General features: G+C 38.0%; 1 protein-coding gene across 1 annotated transcript in view; it reads left to right on the forward strand.

Moving 5' to 3' along the window:
• PIP4P2 (phosphatidylinositol-4,5-bisphosphate 4-phosphatase 2) overlaps nucleotides 1-27,090 on the forward strand; it is a 62,979-nt gene that overhangs the window by 18,297 nt on the left and 17,592 nt on the right. Inside the window, exons 2-5 of the mRNA XM_043484032.1 lie at nucleotides 11,348-11,496; nucleotides 17,831-17,937; nucleotides 19,191-19,314; nucleotides 26,393-26,445. Coding sequence (XP_043339967.1) covers nucleotides 11,348-11,496; nucleotides 17,831-17,937; nucleotides 19,191-19,314; nucleotides 26,393-26,445 — 433 coding nt within the window. The remainder of the gene's footprint in view (nucleotides 1-11,347; nucleotides 11,497-17,830; nucleotides 17,938-19,190; nucleotides 19,315-26,392; nucleotides 26,446-27,090) is intronic.

Genomic DNA, 27,090 nt, shown 5'->3' on the forward strand with positions numbered 1-27,090 from the left:
ATTTATATGCCCTCTTCTGTAGCATCCCCCCCACATCCCCTGTGTGTGCATCCTAATTAGAGCATTGACCACACCAAAATCTACTTGCCATTTTAACTGTTTTTCTACATGTTAAGAATGTGAGCTCTTTGAGCCCTGGAGTATGTCTTCTTCTGGTGATACCCCTGACATACATTCAGTACAGTACCAGATGCAGAACAGATGCTTAAGTACTTGTGACTGAGTGCTTACTGACTCCTGGAAATCCATCTTAGAGGGCCTTGCTGGCTGCTGCTGCTTTTTGGCTAATTATAGCTGAAGGCCTCTTGACTTTCTCTAGCATCAGAGCTCATCGAGGGGGCTTATATCATTTCTCCTCAGTTCCAAAACTAGAATTTCCTTGGAGCAACAGTCAAACTTAGTAAATAAATGAGTTGGACGAAGATGTGACAGTTATCACCACTCCTGTATCTTTCAGAGTGGCACTATCTCTGTAGTCCTCCTAGGAATGTGGAGTTGCTTTTGGTAGTTGCTTTTTGTGACCCTTCCTACCTTACTTTATGGACCAGAAAGTCAATTTAGGTATTTTGATGGTTGACAGCAAGGTCTGTCCCAATAATATATTCAGGAACCGGGAAAATAACTTCAAAGTGGGTCCCCAGATCCACTTGACCAGTAGGGGTGGATCTGGGGTAAGACTACGTTAATAACATCAGTCCTTTCCTTTCTGGCACCAGGGACCAGTTTCCTGGAAGACAGTCTTTCCACGGACTGGGGGCTGGGGGGAGGAGCGGGACGTTGGTTTTGGGATGTTTCAAACACATTGCATTTATTGTGTACTTTATTTCTATTATGTGTGCAGTGTTTCTGCTTTATGATATATAATGAAATAATTATACAACTGACCGAAATGCAGAGTCACCGGGAGCCCTGAGCTTGTTCTCCTGCATCTAGATCCTTCACATGCACAGTTCGCAGTAGGGTTCATGCTCCTATGAGAATCTAATGCTGCCTCTGATTTGATGGAGGTGGCAGCATTGGATTACCGCTCAGGCAGTCATGCAAGCAATGGGGAGTGACTATAATTATAGATGAAACTTCACTTGCTTGCCCTCTGCTCACCTCCTGCTGTGTGGCCCTGTTCCTAACAGGCTATGGGCCTGTTATGATACCAGTCTGTGGCCCAGGGACCCCTGATCTATAACCCGATGGCCATCAATAACCTGGTGGGCCACAGTGGAGTTTTGAGTCTTGAGGAATCAGCACCATTTACAAGCCAATTTCTGGTAATAACGGAAATATCTGGGTATTTTCTTTTTCCCTAGTGAACAGTCACTCTAGTAAATGGTCTCAGGTCTCTTTAGGGAAGACTCGGAGACTTCTAATACATACGTTTAGTAGTGTTGTTGGCTCATTTCTCAGAAACATCAACAAACCCTCATTAAAGATGCTCTGATCTGTGAACTTGCCTTTGTTGGAAACTGGTTGAAAGACTGACTCGCCACTGTGGCTACTCAAGTCAGGTTGCTGGTTTTAAGACCTCGATTTTTCTATTATATATAACGAAAAAGTAACATTTGTCTAGGTTACCCATTCATTTCATTCTTAAGCTTGTTTTAATGAGCCAAAGGTCCTTGTGGATCAAAATTTTATAATATCCACTCTTTCCCATTAGAATAAATGCACCCACCTTGTCTTTGACTCTTAGATGCTGCCCTTTGACCACTTTCACTCTGGAATTACGTCATCTCAGTTGGAGTCACCCTGCATTGGAATGAATGGCCTAGAGAATGCTGTGGTAGGAGACCCACCACAGCAGAATGCTTTTGTTCTCCTAAATAATGTATAAATCAGTACCATAGTTAAAGGTATAACTTTAACTTTGGGTTTCTTTCAGGGGATGCAGTGTGGTGTGGGGTACAGATATCCTATGATAAATTCAGTCTAACATTCCTGACTTCTTAAAACCTTTGACTGCTTTTTCTGCAACATGTTGGGGATGTTTCGACATTTCAGCCTCATTAGATGTAAGGCCAGGTCTCACCAGTCAACAAGTAAACTGATAGAGCCACTTCTAGCTTAAAAAAAGCATTGAATCCAGATATCTGGCAGGTACTCTGTATTATTAAATTTGGTTTGATTCAGTGTTATATTCCATCATCTTTGCTTTAACCCCTATAAGATTCACTCCCACATATATTCTCTAGGTTTCTGACAATATATATTATCAAAACATTCCAATTCTTTTGATGCACAAGTCGCTTCTTTCTGAGTCACACTTTGTACCTGTCCTCCTAAAGCTTTTTGAGATCTGATCCTAGTTTATAAATCTTGAGGCACCAAAGTATTTAGGTGGGTCTCAAGGCCAGTGGTTGTCTCCTTGTAAGATAACTGCTTCAGGTGAGATTACTCCAGTTTTCCTTTAAGAGAGGCTCATATTCTCAGACATAAAAGGAATGTTGTGTTTCACTCACAGAGGAGGCTCAGAGTGACTCGGGAGTTTTACATTGTCAGGTCTGTCTGGGTATAATTAGATGGCCCCATCCCAAATTTCTTTTTCTCTTCTTCTTCTAGGATTCCTATAATTCAAATATTGGTGCCTTTAATGTTGTTCTAGAGGTCTCTGACACTGTTCTCATTTCTTTTCATACTTTATTCTGCTCTGCCTCATTTATTTCCACCATTCTATCTTCCGGCTCACTTACCCGTTCTTCTGCCTCAGTTATTCTGCTTTTGGTTCACTCTAGTGTATTTTTTACTTCAATTATTTTGTTGTTCATTGTTGATTTTCTGTCTTCATTTCTATTAGGTCCTCATTAAACATTTCTTGTATCTTCTTGATCTGTGCCTCCATTTTATTTCCAATTTTGGATCCTCTTTACCATCATTACTCGTAATTCTTTTTCAGGTAGACTGCCTATTTCCTCTTCATTGTTTTGTGGATTCTTACCATGCTCCTTCATCTGCTGTGTATTTCTCTGTCTTTTCACTTTGTTTAATTTACTGTGTTTGAAGTCTCCTTTCTGCAGGCTTCAAGGCCATACTTCCTCTTGTTTGTGAGGTCCACCCCCAGTAGGTGGGATTGGACAGTGCCTTGTGAAGGCTTTCTGGTGGGGAGGACAGTGCCCGTGTTGTAGTGGGTGGGGCTGGATGTTGTCTCTCTGAAGGGTAGTACCATGCCCAGTTATGTGTTTTGAGAAATCAAAGCGGAAATAAAAACACCTAAAAACCAATGACAATAAAACGCAACAACTCAAAGCCTGTAGGATGCAGTAGAAGCAATGCTAACATGGAAGTTTATAGCAATACAAGCGTTCCTCAAGAAATGAGAAATACATCAAACAAATAACCTAATCTTTCCCCCTAATGCAATTAGAAAAAGAAGAACAAAAACCCCCCAAAGTTTGTAGAAGGAAAGAAATCATAAAGATGAAACAGGAATAAATGAACTGGAAATGAAGGAAATCATAGCAAAAGGAAATGAAGGAAACAATAGCAAAGATCAATAAAACTGAAAACTGGAATTTTGAGAAGATAAACAAATTTGGCAAACCATTACCCATGGTCATCAAGAAAAAAAGGGAGAAGACTCAAATCAATAAAATTAGAAATGAAAAAGGAGAAGTTACAGTAGACAATGCAGAAATAGAAAGGATCGTAAGAGACTACCGCGAGCAACTATCTGCCACTAAATGGACTTCTTGGAAGAAGCAGACAAATTTGCAGAAAATTACAGCCTTCCAAGACTGAACCAGGAAGAAATAGGAAATATGAACAGGCCAATCACAAGCACTGAAACCAAAACTGTGATAGAAATTTTTCCAACAAGCAAAAGTCCAGGGCCAGATGGCTTCACAGGTGAATTCTATCAAATGATTAGAGAAGAGCTAATACCTTTCCTGCTTAAACTCTTCCAAAAAATTACAGATGGAAGAAAACTCCAAACTCATTCTATGAGGCCCCCATCACCCTGATAGCAAAACCAGATAAAGATATCACAAAAAATAAACTTATAAGCTAGTATCACTGATGAACATAGATGTAAGAATCCTGAACAAAATTCTAACAAACAGAATTTAACAACATATGAAAAGGATCATACAGCATGATCAAGTGGGGTTATTCCCAGGGATGCAAGGATTCTTCAATATACCCAAGTCAATCTTTGTGATACTCAATATTAACAAACTGAAAGACAAAAACCATATGATCATCTCAGTAGATGCAGAGAAACTTTCAACAAAATTCAATACTCATTTGTGATTTAAGAAAAGCCCTCTAGAAAATCACAGAAGGAATCTACCTCAACATAATAAAGGCCATATACAACAAACCTACTGCAGACATTATTCTCAATGGTTAAAAACTGAAAGCATTTCCTCTAAGACCAGGAACAAGACAAAGGTTCCCACTTTCACTACTATTATTCCACATAGTTTTGAAAGTCCTAGCCACAGCAATCAGAGAAGAAAAAGAAAGGAATCCAGATTGGAAAAGAAAAATTTAATTGTCACTGTTTGCAGATGACATGATACTATACATAGAAAACCCTAAAGAGGCCACCAGAAAACTAGTAGAATGAATCAGTGAATAGAGCAAAGGCTCAGGATACAAAATTAATGCACAGAAATCCCTTGTAATCTTAAACACTAACAATGAAAAATCAGAAAGGGAAATTAAGGAAATAATCCCATTCACAATTGTAACAAAAAGAATAAAATACCTTGGAATAATTCTACATAAAGAGACAAAGAAAAGAAAAAAAACCTTCCCTGGTGGCTCAGATGGTAAAGCATCTGACTACAATGCGGGAGACCTGGGTTCAATCCCTGGGTTGGGAAGATCTCCTGGAGAAGGAAATGGCAACCCACTCCAGTAGTCTTACCTGGAGAATCCCATGGGAAGAGCCTGGTAAGCTACAGTCCATGGGGTCACAAACAGTTGGACACGACTGAGAGACTTCACTCACTCAAAGAGACAAAAGACCTGTATGCAGAAAACTATAAGACACTGATGAAATAAATACAAAATAAACAGATGGAGAGATATAACATGTTCTTAGGTTGGAAGAAGCAATATTGTGAAAATGACTATACTGCCCAAAGCACTCTGCATATTCAATGCAATCCCTATCAATTTATTAACGGTGTTTTTTCATAGAACTAGAAGAAAAAATTTTACAATTTATGTAGAATCACAAAAGGCCCCGAATAGCCAAAGCAATTTTTCTGAAAGAAAAACAGGTTGGAGGAATCAACTTTCCTGACTTCAGACTATACCACAAAGCTATGGTCATCAAGGCAGTATGGTACTGGCACAAAAACAAAAATATAGACAAATGGAACAATATATATAGTCTGGAAATAAATCCACACATATGTATGTACCTTATCTTTGAAAAAGGATGCAAGAATATGCAGTGGAGGAAAGACAGCCTCTTCAATAAGTGGTGCTGGGAAAATTGGAGAGCTACATGTAAAACAGTGAAATTAGAACACTTCCAAACACCATGTACAAATGATAAACTCAAATTGGATTAATGACTTAAATGTAATGCCATAAAGTATAAAACCTGGGTTTAATACCTGGGTCAGAAAGATCCCCTGGAGAAGGAAATGGTAACCCAGTCCAAAATTCTTGCTGGGAAATCCCATGAACAGAGGAGCCTGGCACACTACAGTCCATGGAGTTGCAAGAGTTGGACATGACTGGGCAACTAAATCACCACATGAAGCTCATAGGCAGTTTACTCTTTGACATAAATCACAGCAGAATCCTATCTGAGCCACCTCCTAGAATAATGTAAATAATAACAAATATAAACGGGACCTAATTATACTTAAAAGCTTTTGCACAGCAAAGGAGACTATAAATAAGGGGAAAACACAACCTTCAGATTGGGAGCAAATAATTGCAAACAAAGTCACTGACAATGGATTAATCCCCCAAATATATACAAAATATACATGCATGCAGCTCAATATCAGAAAAACAAATAATTCAATTTAAAAAATTGGCAGAAGAACTAACAGACATTTCTCCATGGAAGACATACAGAAGGCCAAAAAACACATGAAATTATGCTCAAGATCACTCATTATCAGAGAAATGCAAGTCAAAACTAAAATGAGTATCAGCTTACATCAATCAGAATGGCTGTCATTAAAAATTCTACAAATAATAAATGCTGGAGAGGATGTGGAGAAAAGGGAATGCAGGTGGAAATACAAACTTATACAAACTCCACTCATTGTGGAGAACAGTATGGCGATTCCATAAAAAACTTAAGAATAAATCCACCATTTAGCCAAGCAATCCTACTACTGCACATATACCCTGAGAAAACCACAATTCAAAAAGACATATGTGCCCCAATGTTCATTTCAGCACTATTTACAAGAGCCAAGACATTGAATCAACCTAGATTCATGTCCATCAACAGATGAATGGATGAAGAGGATTGGAATACTGCTCAGCCATAAAATGGAACAAATTTGAGTCTGTTGTAGAGAGGTGGATGAACCTAGGGTGAAATGAATAATAAAGAAAAAAACAAATAACGTATATTAAAACATGTATATGGAATCTAGAAATAGAGTATTGTTGAACCTATTTCCATGCAAGAAATGGAGACACAGATGTAGAGAATGATCTCGTGGCAAGGAAAGCAGAGGATGGGGCAAATTGGGAAAATAGCATTGACATATATACAAGATCATGCGTGAAACAGATAGCTAGTGAGAAACTGCTATATGATACAGGGAGCCCTGTCTGGAGCTGGGATGGATGGAGAGGATATATATACATATGTATATATGTATATGTATATAATTATGACTGATTTGCATTGTTGTATAACGGAAACCAACACAATGTTGTAAGGCAATTTTCCTCCAATTAAAAAATAAAAAAATAAAATTTAGTAATTTAGTGGAACATAATTGAAACATGACTTCCAAGAGGCACCAACCAGCTGGTGCTGAAGTCTCTGAGCTCTGGAGAAAGAGTCTATATACCTGGGGAAAGTACTGCAAGTCCCTTCTTTTTTCTTCAACCTTGCAGTTTCTGTTTTATCACCTCCTATTAACAGAATATAACCTGCAGACAACTGGCAAAGAAAAAATGCGGTTTGCAGAGTTTTAGTTCTGGTATGACAAAGCAAAGAATGTGAATTTGGAGCTGAGAGTTGGTAACCTAATAGCTAGCACATTTACCTTGCAGACTGGCTTGAGCCAGATGGATCCTTCTGAGGGTATGATGGTTCTAGAAGAACCCAGGAGCCTCCTGGAATAATCTTATTCCTTTGGTTTCAGAGAGGGTAGGAACAGAAGGTGGTCTTCTCTTTCTTTGTGTTGAGCTGGACTGGAGGCATTTTATATAGGAAGTACATATTCCATAGCATCTGGGTGCACCCTGTCCCTGGCTGTACTCTTTACAAAGATCCTATGGAGGAGAGAAAGCCAGAGTTTTCCTTGCAGGCTGGTTCTTTATGCTTTTCTTGCTCATCTTATAATCATAGTGTTATAAAATATCTCTTAGTTTAATCTGATGTCACTTTTCAATTCTGATACAGTATCTTTGTCAAGAGCCTGAACAAATGTATATGAAGAGTATATTAGTGAAATAAGTGAATTAAACTGGATAATATTGTCATTGCAGATTTATAAAGGGATAACTGAGGTAATAAAGACCAGAGTTATCCAGCAAAACATTTTCAACCTTTAAAATGCTGTATCTGGGTACATCTGGTAAAAAATGAAGTATGGATTATTATACCAGAATGAATTAGCTGGAAATAGGGACTTTTTGGGCATGAAATAGATAAATTTCAGGTCAGTGTTTATGATGGGAAAGTGTAATTTGATCACTTTGGGTTTACAGAATAATAATGGCTCTTTTTGAGTGCTTTAAGGAAGACCATTATGTGTGTCTTGTGGTCTATATTATTTTATCTTGTCTATTTTATGAGTCTGTTTTTTTATGAAATTTTTATCATGAACTAATCGTTTCTTCATATTATATTCTAGTCTTCATTTTCCCTGACTATTCTTTCTTATCCCCCAACCCCCTTTAACTAATCCTTAAATCTTTTCCATATATTAAATCATTACTCATTAAGAGAGGCAGCTTTCACCATGGAGAGACCCCTGGGGAAGATTCAGCTCTTGGTTTTGCAGAAGTGCTATATAAAAGTCTATCCACAAATTAGAATTTTAGGGCTTCAGTTTTCTCTTCCATAAAATGAATAAATTAGGCCATGTATTAGACTAAGTTTGCATAAATTTCTAACATTGTACAATTCTGGAACTTTGTGCGGAGTGGTTCAGGTTTGAAGACTACCGCTTTAGTAAATACTGTTCACACGGAGGAAAAAAATTTTCACTTAGGCAACCCGCATAGAAAAAATGATCATTGTTTAAATAACAGGTAAGACTCTTCCAAAATGGAGAACTTTTCTGTCTCTTAATATCCAATGATCCCACATTCTGAGATTGCAGTGGACTTTTTAGACACAGGGCAAACATTTAAAATAGATATAATAGTGGTGATCTGTTGGCTGTTTTAAAGTGAAAAGAAATAAAATGAACAATCTAAGTTGCTAATTACTGCAGGTTTACTGACTGTGAAACAAATTTCTAGAATTACAAGTCCTTTTCAAGAGGAGTTGTAGTTATAGGTGAAGGTTTCCTTGAGATAAAAGTACAAGATATATCTCAAAATCAGTTTAGGGCTGAAGTAATGGACAGAAAATTGAAACGGTAGGCCTGAAAGCGCTGTTTAGTGGAGCAATTAGGCTGTAACATCTGTCATTCTATTGATCTCTTGGGTTGATTGTACTTATCTGGCGGACCAGGCCAGTGTCTCCTAATCCCCTCCCTGTCTTGGTGGGTGTTTTGGAGAGGTTAGTCTACATATAGGAGAAAGCCTTTTTCACAGTCAAGCTGTGCTCCCCTGCTAGGATCCCAGCTCCTCTTTAAGGAGAGTGGTGGTAAAATACTTAGTGTCATTTTCCCAAGAGAAAGAGATGAGTCCATTAAATTTCAGTGATTCACTTATTCACCCACCATTCATTCCATAAATGTGTAGTGAGCATCTGCCATAGATCAGGCACTGTGACAAGCGCTGAATCTGACCTGAGCAAGTCAGATATGGCCCTGGCCTCATGGAGGCTTTAGTCTCTCCCATAAGTCCCATTAGACTTCTAATCCTCACTCTTTCTTTACCCCCTCCTTCAATTTCCCAAACCTCCAGAAGGTTTGAGCATATTTTTGTCATTGAAAGCTTTTCTCTTTTTACAGGTTAAAAATTATGTAGTGCAAATCTTAGAGGAAAAGTTCACAGGATTTTGTTGGTTCTGATAGACTTCAAATGCTTCAGAAGATCAACCATTGAAATCTTTACGAGATTCCATTGAGCAAAACTTTTGCCTGTTGAAATGGATGGATTTTACCATCCTTATTTGTGGCTTTAATATGTGGCCTTTCCCCCTCATCCTCAAGGCAAAAGAGGAAGCTTTTATTAATAATGCTATTGCTAATTGTTATTAAAGCAATATTTATTGTTGCATACCAGGCAGTGTGTCTTGAATTTCTAGTAAGGTGTGTATTCTATTTCCCAGGACAATACTGTCTTTATTGAGTTCTGATAAAGTGATCTGCAAATTGCAAGGGGCTCAAATGTACTGCTGACACATTGATCCTTTAACTCATTTTTTTATTCTTGATTAATACATTACAGGTCACTGTGCATCAGCCTTAAATTCTTCCAAGGATTTAAAACTATTTTTATAATTTAGACATCTACAGCTTCTTCTTAAGTTCAGTGTTGGCAGCATCCTGGGATAAGCCTCCCAGAGATGTGTGCATATTATCATTTCCAATGTGGCCTCTTTCAGAGCCTTAGCTGCTGCAGAAATTTGGCTTCTTGTGAATATTTGAATGAATATCACTTGTTACTAATCCTTTTTAAGTCTAAATGTATCTCCATGATGTACCCCAAGCCTGCCAGGCGGTAATATGTGGTATTTTGAACAAACCATCATGTGCTATTCTCTACCTCAGTTCTATCAGCTCACAGTATCACAGAGTTCAGAATCTAATCCAGTGGACAGAAAAATCTTTATTTCAAAAATATCTCTTTTCATGATTAGCTAGTGTGGTTGTATTTTATAGTGTCACAGAAGCCTCTGAACCTATCAGTTCTCTTTAGTGGGGATTCAATCGTGTATTGAGGTGTAGCCTTTTCTAGGTGGCCTGTGACAATACCTTGCCTTGAAAGGGCCTCCTGTGCCTGTAATTAAGATAGCCACACAAAGAGGTTAGGCAAGTCCCCTTTAGAAATTACATCCAGGTATAGTATATTTAGCTTTCTTTTCTCTGATCTTTGTAACAAATAATACTTCGGGTTGAGGAACACAGTTCTGAAGTTGGGCTTCTACCCTTTACCCAGTCACCCAATCAGTCACCTTAAGGACTCTCAAAAAAAATAGTGTGTCTGTGTGTGTGCATGTATGTTTGTGTGTGAGCGCTTGTGTATCTTTGTATTCTGGGAATTTTCAAACACACACAAAGTAGTAAGAACAAAATATCTTCTGTGTCTTTAATATCATCATTTTGCTGCTTCTGTTTCATCTATTAACCCATTTTTTTTCTTGCAGCACTTCTACTAAATCCCAGGTAACATATTTTTACCCATAAATACTTTGAAACATTTCCTAGAATTTTAATGTTAGGTGAAAGTTTGAGACAAAAATTGTTGAATTTACTTCATTCTTGTTTTTGTCTGAAACTAGCATAGTTCCATTAAATTAGAACATGTTCCTTGTTGATAAGTTTAGTTTTCCTAAGTTCATTTTTGTCTCTTCTTGACTGCCACCAAACCCCTATTTCGTTCTTATCATATTCAGCAGTTATTACACTGGTTCTAGTATAAACAGACCTCAGCGACTGTACAATTTATGCATATATATAAGTGATTTTAAAACTCTGTCCTCATTGACTATTTCTCTTTCATAGGAGTCAGATCATTAGTGTAAGATTTTTTACCTTAGGCATACATCATCACTTTCCTATTATAAACTCTAGGCATTTGCACATAGGAATGGAGTGGATTTTTTGAGTGTAGGCTAATAAAAGATGTGAACCTAGGTAAGCATGAATTGGATTTTAGGAGTTAGGAATTATCCTACTTTATGATATAGTTCTATGTGTGTTTCTGTTCTGAAACTATATCATGTTGGCCAACTTTAAAAACATAAAGCACAGGAGATATACTTATTAATAGTTTTCTGCTTTGCTTCTATTGCTCATATGCTCAAATCAGTCGTAACAGCTCTGAGACTCTGATTCAGTGGCTGCTGTCTTTTTAGCGGAACTCCCGCCTCCGTATACAGCCATCGTCAGCCCAGATGCCGGCGGCGCTCCAGTCATAAACTGCCGCGTGTGCCAGTCTCTCATCAGCTTGGACGGCAAGCTTCACCAGCATGTGGTCAAGTGCACAGTTTGCAGTGAAGCTACGGTAAGTGCAGATTTTCATAAAGCAAGCCCAAAGTATTATTTAAAATCTTCTCCCTAAAGAGTGTATCAGTAATGTTACTTAAAAGTAGATGTGGGCTGGATACAGAAATGGCCTTTTTTTTTTTTAACGTTTCTTTCTTCTCTCTGGCTGTTTCTCTTTTATCGTACAAGGATGCCTCCAGTGTTTAAAGCTAGCTCCATTATGAAAATTTCATGATGAATTTAAATGTAATGCCATTTGGCTCTTTATTTTCTAAAATGAGGCTGAATGTGAGCAATCATTTATAATCATCTTCAGTATTATCCACATCTCAACTGAATCTATTCTGGTTTTTACCAAAATGAAATATACTGAAGTTCCCCATGAATGTGGACCTTGTACTTCTTAATGTGGAAAATTATTTAAACTTGTTTACACCTGTAGGATGTAAGTATGGTTTTTCTGGGACTTTGTGACCGTGAGTTTGTTACTGACATTTGTGTTGAAGTGCTTATTAACAACTTGTATATTATTCCATTTTTTTATATTAATTTAGTGAAATATTAAAATTGAAGGGCATTTTTATTTTTACTGAACTTTGGGAAGAGCAGCTCAATTTTAAGTAAGATTTTTAAGATTTTAAGTAATAAACTGGTTAAGTGTGTACTGGTTAATTATATTTCTGCTTTCATGGTTAGGCTTTAGCTTTAAATTTTCAATCTCTCAAAATTTGAAATTAATTGATAATTTTATTTTGGGCATTTGCATTTTTTTCTCCTTAGAAAAAGTCTTTAAAAAGTCAACCAATGATTATTGTGTCTCTAAGAACCATAAAAGATGAATATGGGGGACTTTATATGTTTTGTGGAAAAGTTATAAAACCTTAAGTCATGAAGCAATGTATTTCATTTTCATAAGAGATATCATTTAGGGAACTTTATTGTATAAATAGATGATACCTACAAAACTAGCTATTTTGTTTTTCAGTGTTCAACTGAATGTATGTACATGTTAAGTGGTGTCTGACTCTTTCCAGAGGAGCCTATGGACTGTTTGTTGCCCGCCAGGCTCCTCTGTCCATGGGGTTCTCCAGGCAAGACTACTGGAGTGGGTTCCCATGCCCTCCACCAGGGGATCTTCCCCACCCAGGGCTTGAACCCGCATCTCTTACCTCTCCTGGATTGGCAGCCAGCTTCTTTACGACTAGTGCTACCTGGGAAGCCTGAGAACATTCCTTAAAGTGTTGGGTTTTTTTTCCCACCTTATTTTCCTCCCTTGTAATATTACTGATTCCATACAAGGCAATCTAATTAAATACTATTCATTTTCTCTAGAATATTCACAATTATTTACATTTCTTTGCCTATTAGGGGTAGTAATCATACAAAGTGTTAGTTGCTCAGTCGTGTCCAACTCTTTGCCACCTCAAGGACTGTAGCCCACCAGGCTCCTCTGTCCACAAAATACTCCAGGCAAGAATACTGGAGTGGGCTGCCATTCCCTTCTCCAGGGGATCTTCCCAACACAGCGATCAAACCTGGGTCTACCTGCATTGCAGGCAGATCCTTTACCATCTTAATGGGAGAAAGCGAAGAGGAATTAAAGAACCTCTTGATGAAGGTGAAAGAGGAGAGTGAGAAAGCTGGCTTAAAACTCACCGTTCAAAAAACTAAGATCGTAGCATCTGGTCCCATCACTTCATGGCAAATAGATGGGGGGAAAATGGAAACAGTGACAGACTTGATTTTCTTGGGCTCCAAAATTACTGTGGATGGTGACTGCAGCCATGTAATTAAGACACTTGCTTCTTGGAAGAAAAACTATGAGAAACCTAGACAGCATATTTAAAAAAGCAGACACATCGCTTTGCCAACAAAGGTCCCTCTAGTCAAAGCTGTGGTTTTTCCAGTAGTCATGTAAGGAGGTGAGAGTTGGATCATAAAGAAGTCTGAGCGCCAAAGAACTGGTGCTTTTGAACTGTGGTGTTGGAGAAAACTCTTGAGAGTCCCTTGGACAGCAAGGGGATCAAACCAGTCCATCCTAAAGAAAATCAGCTCTGAATTTTCATTGGAAGGACTGATGCTAAAGCCTGAACTCCAATATTTTGGCCACCTGATGCTGAGAGCTGACTCATTGGGAAAGACCCTGATGCTGGGAAAGATTGAAGGCAGGAGGAGAAGGGAACGACAGAGGATGAGATGGTTGGATGGCATCATTGACTCGATGGACATGAGTTTGAGCAAACTCGGAGATAGTAAAAGACAGAGAAGCCTGGTGTGCTGCAGTTCAAGGGGTCACAAACAGTCAGACACATCTGAGTGACTGAACAACAACAAATCATATAAAAATTCCAGCCCAATTTTCTTTATGTCCAGAAGTAGCTTATTATAGCCAAATTTTATTGATCCAGTATGAACTCATCACTTCAAAGAGCCAGATTTAGGCTGTTGGTTAAATCCACAGTGACACATCTATCAGAGGAATTGCTATCTCTGGCAGCTGTAGCCTCATGAAATCTATTTCTTATAAAATGAAACCTGAAAGTCGAAATTGCTTCTTGATCCATGGGCTGCAGAATGGATGTTGTGTTAGCAGGCGTGAAAAACAACTTAATTTTATTGTACATCTCTGTAAGGGCTCTTGGGTGACCAGGTGCATTATCAATAGGAGGTAACATCTTGAAAGGAATTTTTTTTCAGCATTAGGCATCAACAATGGACTTAAAATGTTCAATAAACCATACTGTAAATAGATGTGCTCTCATCCAGACTTTGTTCTAGTGGCAGTGCAGTTTTAGCATAATTCTTTAAGGGCGCTAGGATTTTCAGAACGGTAAATAAGCATTGGCTTTGACTTAAAGTCACCAGCTGCATTAGCCCCTGTCCTTTGAAATCAGGCACTGATTTCTCTTTTTTATCTGTGAAGATCCTTAGATGACATGTTTCTCCTATACAGGGAAGAAGAAAATACATTGAAACTATGTTGTTTAGTGTAGCCGCTTTCATTAATTAGCTTAACTAGATCTTCTGAATAGCTTGCTGAAGTTTCTACATCAGAACTCGTTACTTTACCTTGCAATTTTTTTTTTTTTTACTAAAGTATGATTTACAATGTTGTGTTAGTTTGAAAGTGAAAGTGAAAGTCACTCAGTTGTGTCCAACTCTTTGTGACCCTATGGACTGTAGAGTCCATGGAATTCTCCAGGCAAGAATACTGGAGTGGATTGCCATTCCCTTCTCCAGGGAATCTTCCCAACCCATGGAGAACCCCTGGTTCAATCCAGGATAGAACCCGAATTTCCCGCCTTGCAGGGAAATTGTCTACTGTCTGAGGCACCAGGGAAGTTCTGTCAACATGTTTACTTACTGGTAAATATGCATTTAGAGAAATTAACACAAATTCTGGTTCTTGATACTTTATATTGTATAGCTATATATTCTGGATATTTTAGATTGTCATATTCTATTATAGTTTAATAAATTACAGTTGACTTATTGCTAACATACATATTTCTACCAAGGTTATTTACTTAAAATTTTTAAATCTTAAAGAAAAAATACATGTTGCAGACTTACAGAAAGCTAGAAAAATAATAGTACATAGTATGGAGCATCCCCATAGGGTAGGCTCTTTACCCACATTCTGTGAATATTGATATTTTACAAAGTAGCTTTCTCTCTCCAAATAAATAAATAATTTTTTCAGAATCTTTTAAGGTAATTGTGGACATGGTGCGCTTCAACCCCTGAACATTTTAATGAGAATTTCCTTAAAAAAATAAAAAGAACTTTCACTTATATAATTATAGTAAGTTATAAAATCAGAGATAAACATTGATATAATACTGTTATCTAATCTTTTGACTTAATTCATGATTTTTTTAATATTTATTTTTATTTATTTATTTGGCTGTACTGGGTCTCAGTTGTAACACACAGGACCTTTATTTGTGCATGTGGGATCTAGGTCCCTGGCCAGTTATCAAATCCCAGCTCTGTGCATTGGGGGTGCAGAGTCTTAGCCACTGGACCACTGGGAATGTCCCAAGTTAGTTCATATTTGCCCAATTGTTTCAGTGAAAAAAGAAAATCGGATCCAGAAGTCAATTAAAAATTAATTTAAAAATTTAAATGTATTTAACATATTATATAATATATAGATAAAATAAATATAAATATATTTAATATTAAAATTATAAAAATATATAAAAATTATATATTGCATTTGGTTATCATGTTTCTTTAATCTTCCTTAATCAGAAATTTAGTCTTTGTCTTCTATTGCCTTGACAGTTTTGAAGAGTACAGGTAAGATAGTCTGTAGAATGTTCCTTGTTTGGGTTTGCCTGATGCTCTCATGATTAGAATCAGGTTATACATCTTTGGCAAGTATGCCGCAGGAGTGGTGGTCTATTCCTCTCACTGCAGCATAGCTTATTTACTTTAACAAGCTTACATCCTAGTAATGAAAGGAGTGTTTTCTTTAGTGTTACTTAGTCTAGCTTTTAAATTTACTGTGAAGAAATACTAGCATTAAGAGCTGTAATACGTTTCAAACTTGTGATATGCTTCTCTTTCCCTACTATTCTTGAATTTGCTTTCCTCAGACATGTGCAAAAACCCTTGGCCAGGCAGATAGATGACCCTATCTTGTGAATTTCAAATGGAAGACAATTCCAGGCCAATACAAACTAATTTTGAAACATGCCCTTCATAATTCAATCTCTGCAGTCCCCCAGATTTTATAGAGTGTTTCCAAATACTTGAGCTGTTTAAAATCACTTATGATTCATCACTAATTATTAGAGAAATACACATCAAAACTACAATGAGGTACCACTTCATACCAGTCAGAATGGCCATTATTAAAAAGACTACAAATAATAATTGCTGGAGAGGGTGTGGAGAAAAAGGGACCCTCATGCACTGTTGGGAGAAGGCAATGGTCACCCCACTCCAGTACTCTTGCCTGGAAGCTCCCATGGACGGAGGAGCCTGGTGGGCTGCAGTCCATGGGGTCGCTAGGAGTCGGACACGACTGAGTGACTTCACTTTCACTTTTCCCTTTCATGCATTGGAGAAGGAAATGGCAACCCACTCTGGTGTTCTTGCCTGGAGAATCCCAGGGACGGGGGAGGCTGGTGGGCTGCCGTCTGTGGGGTCACACAGAGTCGGACACGACTGAAGCGACTTAGCAGCAGCAGCAGCATGCACTGTTAGTAGGAATGGAAACTGGTGCAGCCACTGTGGAAAAGAGTGTGGGAGGTTCCTCAAAAAAACTAAAAGCAGAGTTGCCGTATGATCAAGCAATTCTACTCTTGGGCAAATACTAGACCCATATCTAACTTGGAAAGGTACAACAGCAGCACTACACACCATAGCCAAGACACGGACACAGCCTAAGTGTCCAGGGACGGATGGACACAGAAGGTGTGAGATATACAGATATAGACCTAGGGATTATCACACCAAGGGAAGTAAGTCAGAAAGACAAAGACAAATACCATATGATGCCATTTACCTGTGGAGAGTCTAAGATACAGACGAAGCTGCCTACAAAGCAGAAATGGACTCACAGACATCCAGGACAGACTTGTGGTTGTCAGAGGGCAGGGGGTCGGGGAGGGAAGGACTGGGAGGTTGGGACTAGCAGATGCGAACTCTTAGATCCAGCAGGGGTCCCGAGCAACCCCAGCCCCTGGGCCCCGGGCGGTGCTGGTCTGTGGCCTGTCGGGAACCAGGCCAGGCTGCAGGAGGTGAGTGGCGGCAGAGTGAGCACAACTCTGTCTGTATTTGCAGCTGCTCCCCGTCGCTCACATCACTGCCTGAATTCCACCCCTTGTCAGATCAGCAGCAGGATAGTAAATGTAATACACCTGAAACATCTGGCACTGCGCACCCCCCCCACCCCTGCCCTGCCCGGTCTGTGGGATAGTTGTCTTCCACGAAACGAGTCCCTGGTACCAAAAAGGATGGGCACCGCTGATACATACGATGGATACACAACAAGGCACTACTGCATAGCACAAAGGACTGTATTCAATAGTCTGTCAATGAACCATGATGAAATAGATATGAAACATTCCATCAACAAACCATGATGGAATAGAATACGAAAAAGAATATATATATGTATGACCAAGTCACTTTGCTGTACAGTGGAAGTTAGCGCCATGTTGCAAATCAACTATCTTTCAATAAAATAAATCATTTATGATATAATTTTCCTTAATCTGTACTTTGGTAGCACTATGCGGAGCCTTAGATTTTTAGGATTCATTTCCTTTTTATACACAAACAAGCTTTGGTAATCTGTGCTTCAGTTAATTTGCTTTGTATTTTCTTCTCTTATCTAGCCAATCAAAAATCCCCCAACAGGGAAGAAATATGTTAGATGCCCTTGTAACTGTCTCCTCATTTGTAAGGACACATCACGGCGAATAGGATGTCCAAGACCCAATTGGTAAGACATAAAGATCCATCTGTTCACTCTTTTGTTCATTTGACAAGTGCTTATTAAAGATTGATTATGTGGCAGATTTTGTTCTAAACAGAGTCTTTATCCTCAAAGTAATTATAAGACCTACAGTATTTTTTCTTTGTTAAAGGAATGATACTTAGTTTGAAATTAATGGTTACAGGTATTCATAAACTAATATTCTTGAATGAACAATGTTATATAACTATTTAATGCACTGTAATAAATCAGTGACATTATATTTAATTTAAAATAACCAATTAGTTTATCTTTGAATCTTTGACATATTTCATCTTAATTTGGAAGTTTTAGTAATCATTGTGTACTTTACTATGTGTTCATATACTAGTCTTTGCTAAGTGTGAGTGAGTGACTAAAGTCCCTCAGGCGTGTCCAACTCTATGCGACCCCATGGACTGTAGCCCACCAGGCTCCGCCATCCATGGGATTTTCGAGGCACGGATACTGGAGAGGGTTGCCATTTCCTTCTCCAGGAGATCTTCCTGACCCAGGGATTGAACCCAGGCCTCCTCCACTGTAGGCAGATGCTTTACCGTCTGAGCCACCAGGGAAGTCCTTGCTAAGTATAATCTACACAATAAATTCTATAGTTATTTGCCCCTGCCAAATGCATATGGAAGTGCCCAAACAGGAGTATATCAAAACCTTAACTGTATTTTTTCCCTGTGATTTCTGTCATTTTGAATGTTAGTCAGTTGAAACCCTATCTAATGGTAACTTGGGAAACAGAAAGGAAGGGAGCCTACCATTTTCTTTTCTGTCCAACTCTTATGAAATAGATTTTAAGGAGTACCAGCCTACCCAGAAAATTTTGGTTTGACTCAGTACTTCGGTATCTTCATGGCACACATATAAATGTTAATGTAGAATATTTTAACTTCTTTAGTCTTTTTATCAAACTCAAGTTGTCTTCCTAGTTAGGATAAGATAAGATAAGGTAAGATGAAGAATGATAAGATTTGAAAATATGGAGCAGTTAAATGGTTCCTAAGATGATATGATTAGGTCCAAATCCATCTTGTTTTGTTACTTTTAAAATACTGACTATTGCTATTTTCTATGATTTTGGCCCTAAATGCTGAAACTTAATTAACTTAATTTATAAAGCAAGTTTAAATTAACTTTCAATGCTATATCACATGTTTGGGCCCTACATTGTAGGTGTTGCCCTCTCTCCATTTGTGGGATAATGAGGTTTTCCCTTTCTCTTTCCACAGTAGACGCATAATTAACCTTGGCCCAGTAATGCTTATTTCTGAAGAGCAGCCCGCTCAACCTGCATTGCCCGTCCAGCCAGAAGGTACAAGAGTCGTGTGTGGGCACTGTGGAAACACATTCCTGGTATGTAACAAGACATTTGTCAGAAGCATCAATCTATTCAATGTAGGTGATGATCACACAGATTTGACCACTGCTTGAAGTCTTATAGTTTGGTCCAAGTGCGAATTGACCAAAGGATTAAAATAAAACCTTTTTTAAAGAAAGATAGTTAATCAGAACTGCAGTTAAAAATGTACTGCATTATTTGTAAATTACATATAAGGTAATTTATATGACGTAATTACATATAAGATAATTTATATTATCTGACTTATTCATTTGCAAAAAGGGCCTCTCTGGATAGGTCAATAATAAACAAGCACCTTGTCCTCTAGGCAGAGCAACTTGGGTATCTTGGCTTAGTGAACAATTGAATCTACCTCCTACCCTCACCTGCTTCAGTTCAGTTCAGTTCAGTCGCTCAGTCGTGCCCGACTCTTTGCGACCCCATGAATCACAGGACACCAGGCCTCCCTGTCCATCACCAACTCCTGGAGTTTACTCAAACTCATGTCCATTGAGTCGGTGATGCCATCAGCCATCTCATCCTCTGTCATCCCCTTCTCCTCCTGCCCCCAATCCCTCCCAGCATCAGGGTCTTTTCCAATGAGTCAACTCTTCCAATGAGGTGGCCAAAGTATTGGAGTTTCAGCTTCAGCATCAGTCCTTCCAATGAACACCTAGGACTGATCTCCTCTAGGTTGGGCGGGTTGGATCTCCTTGCAGTCCAAGGGACTCTCAAGAGTCTTCTCCAACACCATAGTTCAAAAGCATCAATTCTTCAGTACTCAGCTTTCTTCACAGTCCAACTCTCACATCCATACATGACCACTGGAAAAACCACAGCCTTGACTAGATGGACCTTTTTTGACAAAGTAATGTCTCTGCTTTTTAATATGCTATCTAGGTTGGTCATAACTTTCCTTACAAGGAGTAAGTGTCTTTTAGTTTCATGGCTGTAATCACCATCTGCAATGATTTGGGAGCCCCCCCAAAAAAGTCTGACACTTGTTTCCACTGTTTCCCTATCTATTTCCCATGAAGTGATGGGACCAGATGCCATGATCTTCTTTTTTGAATGTTGAGCTTTAAGCCAACTTTTTCACTGTCCTCTTTCACTTTCATCAAGAGGCTTTTTAGTTCGTCTTCACTTTCTGCCATAGGGTGGGGTCATCTGCATATCTGAGGTTATTGATATTTCTCCCGGCAATCTTGATTCCAGCTTGTGCTCCCTCCAGCCCAGCATTTCTCACCTCCTTAGTAGAGCACAAAACATACAGCCTCAGGCAGTGGCCTTGCTTGATTCTAGATTCAAGAAATATTCTTATTATAATTTATCAAAATTTTTCTGATTTTTAAATATGAAACTTGAAGTTAAGGGAATAAACTCAGTCCATTTCAGTTCAGTCTCTCAGTCCAGCTCTTTGCAACCCCATGGGCTGCAGCATGCCAGGCTTCCCTGTCCATCACCAATGCCTAGAACTTGCTCAGACTCATGTCCATTGAGTCAATGATGCCATCTAACCATCACATCCTCTGTCATCCCCTTCTCCTCCTGCCTTCAGTCTTTCCCAAAATCAGGGTCTTTTCCAGTGAGTCAGTTCTTCACATCGGGTGGTCAAAGTATTAGAGTTTCAGCTTCAGCATCAGTCCCTCCAATGAGTATTCAGTACTGATTTCCTTTAGGATTGACTGGTTTGATCTCCTTGCAGTCCAAGGGACTCTCAAGAGTCTTCTCTAATACCACAGTTCAAAAGCATCAATTCTTTGGAACTCAGCCTTCTTTATGATCCAATTCTCACCTCCATACATGACTACTGGAAAAACCGTAACTTTGACTATACAGACCTTTATTGGTAAAGTAATGTCTCTGCTTTTCAATATGCTATCTAGGTTTCTCAGAGCTTTTCTTCCAAGGAGCAAGTGTCTTTTAATTTCATGGCTGCACTTACCATGTTCAGTGATTTTGGAGCCCCCCCAAATAAAGTCTGTCCTGTTTCCATTGTTTCCAAATCTATTTCTTGCTTTCCAAATCTATTTCTTGGCAATAGTTTTGATCATCACCTCCTGTACAATGTCCCAAACCTACATCCATAATTCTTCCTTGGGTTATCCAAATCCTTGACATGGATAATCCTTATAAACCGCATTAGAAGTGAGCTGACTTATTGTTCAAAAATAAATATTGAGTGTGTACCAGACACTGGGTTACATGCTTGGGAAACAGGAAAGTGCAGTCCCTGCCCTCATGGGATTTTCCAATAGCAGGAGAAAGACAGTTAAAACAGGAATTATGTGAAATCTATTTAGGCTACAGCAGAGAAATACAGAATGTTCTCAGTGTATATACAGAAACATCTAGGCTAGATGAAGTGACATTATCCTAAGAGTAATGGAAAGCTAAAGTAGAGATTTATAATTAAAATGTATATGTGGATGTTATTTATATAATTGATTGCATATGGGCAAGTCTGAAGAAACATAAGATATTTAGGCTTTATTATTCAAAAAAATGATGACAGTGGTTATGAATAGCATAAAAAATTTGAGAGAGAATTTGCCAAACTGATATTAGGATAGATAAGGGAATGAGAAAAAAATAAAATTAAAGGCAACTGTTACAAAGCTTTATATTTAATTTTTGGAATCATCTAGAAATGAATTCTAGAAAATGATCTAAGTTAAGAGGTTAGATAGATGTATGTGACATGACTTTATACATTTATGCATAAAAAATTTGGGGTTTAAATATTTTCCCCTCAGAAGAAAATCACTAAATTTTATGTAAGCCAGAAATGAACTTGTAACTTACTTAACATTCAGTGCAAACACGTGAATTTTATTAGCATAGTAATTATGATTTTAAAATTTTATGTCTTTGGCAGGAAAGGGTGTTTTGGATTCACACCCATGGTATTTAAAGATGATTTCAAAATTCCCAGAAAACAAAGTTTTTGGCGATTAAGAGAACACAGTACATACCTTTAGGGTGGCTATTACCTTTGAGAGTTTCAGACAAATGAGAGATGATGAGGGTTACAAAGAATAAACTCTCCATTCTCACTTGAGAACTTCAGCTCATCCTTACTCTTATGCCAATCCAAGTAATCTTAGATTCTCTGTAGTAATCTTTGTCCTTCAAACTTTTATCTAATAGGATAATTCATCTACTTATTCCATACCTTGTTTCAGCCTTGGTTTACAAGGCCCAGTACAAGTTACAAAGTCCAGTAGCTTTGAAAATAAAACATGCAAAATCAAGGAGATGAAAAATAAGGCAGAAATATGATGAAGTCATATATAAGAATATAAGTATGCATAATAGTCCTGTGCAGTTGTTAAAATTAGACTGGATTTTAGCAGTGAGCCTTGTATGGTTGGAAAGATTGAGCGCAGGAGGAGAAGGGGATGACATAGGATGAGATGGTTGGATGGCATCATTGCCTCGGTGGACATGGGTTTGGGTGGACTCCGGGAGTTGGTGATGGACAGGGAGGCCTGGCGTGCTGCAGTCCATGGGGTCACAAAGAGTCGGACACGACTGAGTGACTAAACTGAACTGAACTTGTATGGTTAATGAAAAGAGGAAAACATGATCTATTACAAGATATTTGTGATGTTTTCTGAAAAGTTCCCAGCTTTTACTGGAGTACTGAGACCTAACAGAAAATCATTCCCATGGATTAAAAGTATAATGGACTGTGTCCTCAATGATATTTTTCATTTATAACAAATAATGTAATACAATACAATGTAGTATCACTGCCATAATGCTAAAATTATATTTACTAGAAATTCACACTATTCACAGTATTCGTTTAACAGCCTGTCTGGAACTGTGGATAGTGTTGAGAAAAGCTAAATTTGTGTTTTCCAAAGCATATTCATTAGAATGCTCATTTAATTATAAGGAATTGCTAGGATAAAAAAATTAAGCAGAATTTTTATAGGTATATTCTTCAGCACTTTTAATATATAATATGTTAAAATAATAATAATTAATGTTAAACCATTAAATAATTATTACAATTAAATTAATTAAACTTAATTTCTTATAAATAATTAAATAATATTAAGATCCAAGAGGAAGTTTTATGCAGTATGTGTAAACATTTTAAGATGTCCAAACAGTTTTGATGGGATTGTCTAACCAGACTAATGTTTTGGGGGACTTTGTTTAGAAAATAATTTTCCAGAAAAATAAAAGCATTACAGACTAGTTCTCCATGAACATAAAGAGGTTTCTTAAAACAATTAAACAGCAGAGAGTTTAATATTGCATCTGTGTTGGGTAGGTGTTTTCTGTTACTGATGGAAGGCAGTTCCACATGCTGGGTAGGGTTGGCGTTTCCCAGTGAAATCTAACACAACCTATCATACATGCCTGAACCACAAATGACAGTTCAAACTTTGCCCTGAAGTGGGCCAACATAGTACCTTCAGACAGGTTCCGATTTTCTTCACTTGTTCAGAGGGTCCTGTAGTTTGATTGCTTAGCAGAGAGTGACAACAGTGAACTTTAAAGTAATGACGTGTGTGTGCATGCTCCGTCGCTCAGCTGGCCTGACTCTTTGTGACTCCATGGACTGCAGCCTCCCAGGCACCTCTGTCCATGGAGTTATCCAGGCCAGAATACCGGAGTGGGTTGCCTTTTCCTACTCCTGGGGATCTTTCCGACCCAGGGATCGAATGACCCCAGTCATCTGTTGTACCCATTAGAAAATAAAATCTAGTCGAGTACTGTCAGCTGACTAGCTTTTAGTAGTATAACTTTCTTATGTGCCTCTTAAGATTGATTTAAAAATATACCTTGGGGAAACTCAGTTTATCTATTATGTGTTATAGAATGGTTAGAAATAAGCCAAATATTGGAAGACCTCTACTAAAAACAATTGGGTTTTAGAGAAGTTGCTTTTAACCTTTCTGAAAGAAAATAATTTTCATAATAGCCAAAATATGGCAACAATGCAAATGCCCACAATGGATGAATGGATACAAAGGATGTGGGGCTTTCCAAGTGGTGTTAGTGGTAAGGAACCTGCCTGCCGGTGCAGGAGATGGCAAGAGACGTGAGTTTGATCCCTGAGTCTGGAAGATCCCTGGAATAGGAAATGGCAACCCTCTCCAGTGCTCTTGCCTGGAAAATTCCATGGACAAAGGAGTCTGGTGGGCTACAGTCCCTGGGGCCACAAAGAGTTCGACCTGACTGGGCGACTGAACACAAACAGAAATATACAATGGAATATTACTTAGCCACAGGAAGTGATCTGGAGAAGGGAATGGCAGCCCACTCCAGTATCCTTGCCTAGAGAATCCCATGGACAGAGGAGCCTGGTGGGCTATAGTCCATGGGGTCACAAAGAGTTGGATACTACTGAGCGACTAACACTACTCCTACAAGAAATGGGGGATATTCTGCCACTTGTGACAACACAGAGGACCTTGAGCACATTTGCTAAACAAGGTAAGTCAGACAGAGAAAGAGAAGTACTGCATGATATCCCTTATATATAGAACGGAAAAAAATTAAACCTGTAAAAACAGGAAAATGGTGGGTACCAGAAGAAATCAGAATATGGGAGGTGGGGGATAAGACTCATGGTGCAAACTTGTAACAATTAGTAAATGAGTCGTGGAGATCTAAATAAAGCACAGTATAATGAACATTGTTGTAGTTGCAGTTCAGTCGCTCAGTTGTGTCTGACTCTGCGACCCCATGGAGTGCAGCACGCCAGGCTTCCCTGTCCTTCACGATTTCCTGGAATGTATAATGAATATAGACAGTAATATTGTATTATAATTATAAATGTGATAAATGTCACTACAGTGACAACTATGTTACAATATATCAATGTATGAAAGTAGTAGACGGTACACGTTAAATTTATACAATGTTACCTATCAAATTTATCCAGTTAAAAACAGGAAAAATTAGATTTTTTTTTCTATCGACACTTCAAGGTTTGGCAATAAAATTTTAAGAGTGCAGAGGCTGCATTTTAGATAAGAGAACAGAGGTAAATCCTTTCAAAAGGACGGGTATTTGCATTCATTCAGATAGAGTATGACAAAGTTATTTCTACTAATACATGTTTTTCTAGTCTTAGTTTGCTACATTTAAAAGAATTCTTGTAGATAACAACAAAACCAGATATGCTAAGTTGCTGCCTATATAAGTTACTAATTATACAACAGAGTCTTGGTTGGTTGTCAGTTATAATCAAATTCATCATGCATAATCTGTGCTAAAATGATAGAACCTGACTAAATAATCTCCTGTAGGTTGGTCTTCCAAAAATTCTAGAATTTCTTTGCTAATGTATTAGCCTTCAAACTTGGATTTTGAGTTACTCTCTTAGTTCAGTTCAGTCGCTCAGTCATGTCTGACTCTTTGTGACCCTAGCAAGCAAAGAGTCCAAGACTCTTTGGACTGCAGCAAGCGAGGCCTCCCTGTCCATCACCAACTCCCAGAGTTTACTCAAATTCATGTCCATCAAGTCGGTGATGCCATCCAACCATCTCATCCTCTGTCATCCCCTTCTCCTCCCACCTTCAATCTTTCCCAGCATCAGGGTCTTTTCAAATGAGTCAGTTCTTCGAATCACTGTTGCCATTAGTTCTACTTGTATCTAATTTGTTTCATTTATTTACCTTGTGCATTTTCTACATAAATAGGATAATTGTATTTTAGTATCGAGTCTAAATATTCATGTATTTTTAAAAGGTAGGCATTAATATTCAGAGAAAAAACAACTTGGAAGATACATGAAATATGTTTTTATTTTCTGGCAGTGGACTGAGACATAAAACTGAATAAAATGACCCCAATTACGACATGACATTCAGTTTTCATTGTAAAGCAAACCTAGACTGCATCAGAAAATTGGGAAAACTTTGGGAACTGTTTCAGAGGGGAAGTGTAACCTTTATTTTAAGGGAGGGGGAGATGAGTTGGAGAGGGAAAGCTCATATAAACATGAAAACGTTGATGGCTTCTGTTGTGATCCCTGAGAACATTTGAACTGAAAGAAACAGCTTACCAGATTGGATAGTTTTCAGTTGTTTTTCTTTTCAACCTCTCTTCTTATTTATTTTACAGTGGATGGAATTGAGGTTCAACACTCTGGCAAAATGCCCACACTGCAAAAAAATGTAAGTTCTGTACCACTGGAAATACTATTGGGAAATATTTGAGAACAATTTAAACAGTTCAGAATTTTCACTGATGTCAATTTCGATTTTAAGATATGGTTCAGAATGTATGCATGATTAACATGTTTATGCTTTTCAAAACTAAAAAAAAAGACATCTTTGAACTGATTAATGTATTACATTTTGCAATTAAAATGATTGGACTTAACCTATTCTCTAAAGGTAAATCAGTTTCTAAGAAGGTGGAAATTACAAAAACTAACTGTAACCTAGTAAGAATTTTCAAATGTTCTAATTGGTTATAATTTGTTTTAAATAATCTAAAATTTATATTTTTAAAGTGGGCTGTAATCTAGAAGAAAGCCAAATTTCGGGGAGTTAATAATTAGGTAGTTGGATGGCAACGTTTTCATGATTATTTATCTCTCTTAACTGTTCAGTTTCTCTGTGTTCCTAAACGGTGTACCTAGGAGAAATAACAAAAGGCAATATAAAAATGGGAAAAAGTAGAAGATATTTTGATTAAAGACATTTTATGCCATTTGTGTTGAGAGTCCCCCAGTCACCCTAAGAGTTTTTGACATTTTAGGAGAACTAGTAGGAATTAGTATGCAGCTGTACTCACAGCTTTATGGTGAACGTATG

This window comes from Cervus canadensis, chromosome 12, assembly GCF_019320065.1.
Source record: "Cervus canadensis isolate Bull #8, Minnesota chromosome 12, ASM1932006v1, whole genome shotgun sequence".
Classification (NCBI taxonomy): domain Eukaryota; kingdom Metazoa; phylum Chordata; class Mammalia; order Artiodactyla; family Cervidae; genus Cervus; species Cervus canadensis.